General features: G+C 43.1%; 1 protein-coding gene across 1 annotated transcript; it reads left to right on the top strand.

The window, feature by feature from the left end:
* Nucleotides 1-1,410: 1,410 nt before the first annotated feature.
* LOC106572282 (5-hydroxytryptamine receptor 6-like) lies at nucleotides 1,411-2,561 on the top strand. Its single transcript, XM_045696155.2, has one exon. The coding sequence runs from the start codon at nucleotides 1,411-1,413 to the stop codon at nucleotides 2,386-2,388; it is 978 nt and encodes a 325-aa protein (XP_045552111.2). The 3' UTR covers nucleotides 2,389-2,561.
* Nucleotides 2,562-6,000: the final 3,439 nt, after the last annotated feature.

The following is a 6,000-nucleotide window of genomic DNA, read 5'->3' on the forward strand; positions in this document are numbered from 1 at the left end:
GCGGTAATTGACCCACTATACTGTTTACTTGTGCATCTAAGTCATATAGCTTATTCTACCTTTAAAACATCTGATTAGATGTGTTGTGTGTTATGTCATAGAGTGAACTGGAAGATACATCAACAATGCAAAACCTGCATTAATTTGTGCGGATACAAACACTTCCATGGAAGCACATTTTGTACTCATTAGCATTCAAGTGCCCTCCGACTAAGCCGACTAATTTACCTTGTCTTAGAATCAATTGTAAACGGTGTCAGAGAATCTGCATAATTGTCTGAAACACAATGTTCTTGACATCCTTGACTTTTACTTAGTCTATTGTTAAGATGTTAACATTGAGGGACAAAAAGCTATTAGTAGTTCTGTGAAAAATGAAGCTTTATGCTATTATTAAATAAGTAAGTTAAATAAATATGATAAACCACATATACCCACAGAATTGAATAGTACACAATTTTATAATTATATATACCATAAATGCTCTACACTGAAAATATGAGTCAATACATTTCCAACTTTTTTCACAGAAATAATGCAGAATGTCACAACAAGCACTGGCTATTAAATGAAATTGTACAACAGAAGTAGAGTGTATAAAGCCCACACTGCCTCCTTGCTGTGATACAGAATTTGCATCACCTAGCTGTGTATTAGCAGCTCAATGCTCAGACACGCTCCTTCCCCGGGAGCAAAATGCTCTTGCTGGGAGGCACGCTAGAGTGGCCAGGATGGGGATTATCAGGAGCGGGGATCCAGAGGCAACCCCACAGCAACCATGATACCTGTAGAGCACTTGTGGCCAGAGCCTTGCTTACAAATGACAGCCTCACAGTGGTGTTTATTCTATTCAAGAAAAAGGGAGCAGCAAATAGACTTCACACCGCTCACTCTCTCTCTCTCACACACACACACACACACAACGTAATATCATTAACCTTGTGTGTGTAGTAAAGAATATCTTGGATAATTTATTTTTCCCTCTTCTCGCATTTCGTCTCTAACTGCCTTTGCGCTCCCACGTTGTAGCCCACCTCTCAATTTTCCTTCCCCCAGCGAGTGTCATCATGACGCACTGACAGCCACAGAATTGCTCACACTGGCTCCAAAGCTGAGAAGAAGCAGGACTATTTGACATGATGGAGCGATGGAAACGGTGTTGGCACTTCTGATCGCAGTGTTAACAGGAGATTTTCACACTTAGGAGAGAGAAATGACTCACAGGCTCCTCTTTAACCTTGGGAAGGATGTGGTAAATGCATGATCAACACAGGACTTCAGTGGCTTCTCTTTATTCTCCTCAAGTGTCAGGAAAGTCACATACATTTTGCGCTTCACAGCAACTTTTCATGTTCACAGACTGGGAGAGGAACAGGGAAGCTCTCACATTGACCAATGTCAACTACCGCTATGGGCGACTCTGCCTTAACTGGCTTAGAGGCAGCAGGTGTGGATGCTGTTAATCCTTTAGGGAGCTCCAATGGCAGCTTGTCCACGAGCAGTGCCTGGGGCATCAGTGGCAGCGGTCCGTGGCTGTTGGCGTGCATGTTAACCCTCATCATCCTGATGACGGCTTGTGGAAACACTCTGCTGATCACTCTGGTGTTTGCCCAGCACTCCTTACGCAACACCTCCAACTGTTTCCTGGTGTCTCTCTTCCTGTCGGACCTGATGGTGGCGCTGGTGGTTATGCCGCCAGCCATGCTCAATGTGGTGTGCGGGGCCTGGGTGTTGTCGCCGGGCTTTTGCCCCGTGTGGCTCTGCTTCGACGTCATGTGCTGCAGTGCCTCCATTCTCAACCTATGTGTGATCAGCCTGGACCGCTATCTCCTCATCATCTCGCCTCTGCGGTACAAGCAGAGGATGACCCCTCCCCGGGCCCTGCTTCTGGTGGGAGGGGCCTGGGGTCTGGCTGCCCTCGCCTCCTTCTTGCCCATCAAGATGAACTGGCACAGCTTGGGTCACCGAAGTGGCCATTTCCCAATGCACGGGGCTGGCAGTGCCAACATCAGCACATACCCAGAGCTAAGCTTGCGATACCCCGCTTCCTACTTCCAGCTGTCACCCTCCGATGGCCTGTCCTTCCAGTGTCGTCTGCGGGTCACCCTGCCCTTCGCCCTGGTGGCATCCGTCCTCACCTTCTTCCTGCCATCCAGTGCTATCTGCTTCACCTACTGTCGGATTCTCCTGGTGGCACGGAGACAGGCAAGGCGAGTGGCGGTGCTAAGTCACCCTCCGTACCCACAACATTCGCCCAGGGGGCCTTCTCAGCCTCCCTCACCAGGTGGGGGCGCCGCGGGACATGCTCACCATGACAGAGAAGACTGCAGTCATCAGGAGCACTCTATGTCACACCAAGTACCGGTGAGACGGAGAGGGGAGTTGTAGAGGAAATGAAGGGAGATACATTGAGGCTACATCTCATTGCTGTGTAAACTGTCACTGCATGATCACTGTGTGCCTGGATAGGTTTCCACCATGATGCCTTCATTGCCTCTCAGATCAGTTGGGTCGTTCCACAAAAAGAGTGCCTTTTGCGTCCCTTTGATATTTTTATAGAAATTGAGCTCCAATATTGAATTGTAAAAGCCTGTTATATTAAATGAAGTGCCCCTTTAATATAGACCACATGGAGAATTCAATAAATCTGATTTTTAAAATACTTTTCATATTCAACATCCATGTCCCTCCATGGACTCTCTGTGACTTCTGGAAGATTTTAACCCACTTAACCCCAAAATGTCTCCAAGTTTTCACCATCATAGCCCTAGTTATTTGGTTGCTTTGACAAAGTCATTCATGAAGATTGTTATTTATTCATGTGATTAGTGATTATTTTAAGGTCAACCCTGTTACGTGAACTGAACTCTCATTTTAATAAGGTGAAACTATTGCTTTTTAAATAAAAAATAAAAAAGAAACATTGAACATCTTATAGTCAAATCATAGTGGGTGGGTTACAGTGCCTTCAGAAAGTATGCATACCCCTTGACTTATTCCACATTTTATTGTGTTACTGCCTGAATTCAACATTTATTTACAAAACGAAAACATGTTTTTTTGAAATGTTAGCTAATTGATTGAAAATGAAATACATATGTATTCATACCCCTGAGTCACTACTTTGTAGAAGTACCTTAGGTGGCGATTACAGCTTTGAGTTGCCTTGGGAATGTTTGTATTAGCTTTGCACATCTGGATTTGGTGATTTTCTCCCATTCTTCCTTGCAAATTTTCTCAAGCTCTATTAAAATAGATGGGGAGTGGCGGTGAACAGCAATCTTCAAGTCTTGCCACAGATTTTCAATGTGATTTCAGTCTGTGCTTTGGCTGGGCCACTCAAGGACTTTCACATTCTTGTTCTGAAGACATTCCAGCATTGCCTTGGCTGTAAGCTTGGGGTCATTGTCCCGGTGGAACGTAAATCTTCGCCCACAGTCTAAGGTCGTTTGCACTATGAAGCAGGTTCTCATCAAGGATTTGCCTGTATTTGGCTCCATTCATTGTTCCCTCTATCCTTACCAGTCTCCCAGTCCCTGTTGCTGAAAAGCATCCCCATAGCATGATGCTGCCACCACCATGCTTCCTGGTAGGGATGGTGTTAGACGGGTGATGAGCTGTGCCTGCTTTTCTCCAGACATAGCGCTTTGCGTTCAGGCCAAATAGGTACATTTTTGTCTCATCAGACCACAGAATCTTTTGCCTTATGCTCAGAGTCTTTCACATGCCTGTTTGCAAATTCCAGGCGTGCTGTCATGTGCCTTTTTCTCAGGAGTGGCTTCCGTCTGGCCACTCTCCCATAAAGCCCAGATTGGTGAAGTGCTTTAGAGATTGTTGTCCTTCTGGCAGGTTCTGGGTAGTCCCATATTTTTTCAATTTTCCAATGATGGTGACCACTGTGCCCTTGGAAACTTTCAACACACTAGAAATGGTTTTATATCCTTCCCCAGATATATTTACATTTACATTTAAGTCATGCCTCATCACAATTATATGTCAGAGATCTACAGACAGTTCCTTGGACTTCATGGTATATTTTGTGATCTGACATAGTCAACTGTGGGACCGTATATAGACAGGTGTGTTTCTTTCTAAATCATGTCCAAAAAAATTGGCCGCAGTTGGACTCCAATCAAGTTGTACTGACATCTCAAGGATGATGAAAGAAATTTGAAGTATCATAGCAAAAGGTTGTGGATACTTATGTAAATTAGATTTCTATATTTCATTTTCAAATACATTTGCAAAAATGTCTAAAAACATGTTTTTACTTTGTCATTATGGGGTATTGTGTGTACATGGGTGAGAAAAAAACAACATTTAATACATTTTGAATTCAGGCTGTAACACAACAAAATGTGGAATAAGTCAAGGGTTATGAATACTTTCTGAAGGCACTGTAGGTAAGTGTGTGTTTGTGAGTGTGAGTGTTGGCTTAGCCACTTTGCACTCGTTGATCTCCCCTCTATTAAAGTGAGGTGGGCAGCTGAGGAATTGACACACTGAATACATTTTCTTACATCCATTAAAATAAAAGAAACTGAATAGAGTGAAATAAGTGAAAGACAGTTTAAGATGAAAGATGGGAAAGAGCTTGAAATTCAGAAATGAAACGATTAAAAAACATCTGAAAGAGACAGAGGGAGGAGAGACGATGGCGCCTGTTGAAGGCAAAGTGGTTGCTAGTTAGAATAAATGGCACAGACCTTGCATTGTATTTATGTAGTCAAGGGCCTGCGTCTCCACTCCTGAGATTGAGTGCCAAGGACAGTAATTCATAACAATGTTGTTCCACGCAGAGACATTTCAATGTATTCAGCAACACGTCACATCTCTTTCAATGTGATAATTACATCTTGTTAAATGCAAGCGTTAACTTTTTTCAGACTCCTCGACAATATCAGGCCAAGGATGCATCTAAAGTGTGTCATCTTCTGCTCTTGAAAGCAATATGGTGGAAGCTATAGTTTATTTTCTTTCGCCACTCCAATTATAAAACCTAAGTATTTACATGGTAGCTCTTAGGTACAGAGTAAGTGCACATTGTTACACAATACTTACAGCTATTTATACCCGTTTGCTGTTTCTACATAACGAATTTTCTATGCATTAGATTTGTACTCACCCTGGAATTATTGTTTTAATTCCATTTAGTTAATTTGAAAATCCTTGAAAATGTGCATGCCGCAAACGTGTGTAACAGTTAAGAATCATGTAACAATGTGGACCTAGCTACCATGTAAATTTAAATACCTAGGATTTGGACACATTGTGATGCAGTCCTCGTCTCGGACTGCCCTGTCTGTCCCTCTATCCTCAGTTGTCAGTGAACAGCGAGCGGCGGCTGGCCCACAGGCAGGGCCGGAGGGCAGTGAAGGCCAGTCTGACCCTGGGAGTCCTGCTGGGCCTCTTCTTCAGCGCCTGGCTGCCCTTCTTCATCACCAACATAGCCCAGGTCAGTGGCTCAGACTAGGTGAGACTCTGGATTAAAGGGATAGTTCAGTGATTTAACCAATCCATCCCTTTAATGTCAAGCTTTGAAGAGTATACATGTTCTCCTGAAATTCTAGTGAAATCTCAATTTCCAAACTTGCACTTTACGTCCAAGTTAATAAATGAAATTGGCTTATAAGATGCGTAATCAAATCTGGCCATTATTTTTTCTTTATCAATGATATTGTGCCTTGTTGCTGTAAACTTTTAGATTCAAAGGACTCTCTTATCTTAAATCGAGGGATTTTCAGGAAGAACGATGAGCCAAAACACTATGGGATCAGCTAGCTGCTCTGAGCTGAGACTAATAGAAATCTTTAAATTGGTTGCTGCTCATCTTCTCAGGGTCGAAATTTGCAAACCACAAGCACACAGTATATTGTCTATCTGTTCTCCTTATGTTCATTGTGTACAGCCTATTCATTGAAATTAATTCCCTGTATTACAGAACCTAGATCACATAAATTCAATGCCTGATGCATCGTCTTATAGCAATTAAGCTCCCCT

Source organism: Salmo salar, chromosome 15 (assembly GCF_965601325.2).
Source record: "Salmo salar chromosome 15, fSalSal1, whole genome shotgun sequence".
Taxonomy (NCBI): Eukaryota; Metazoa; Chordata; class Actinopteri; order Salmoniformes; family Salmonidae; genus Salmo; species Salmo salar.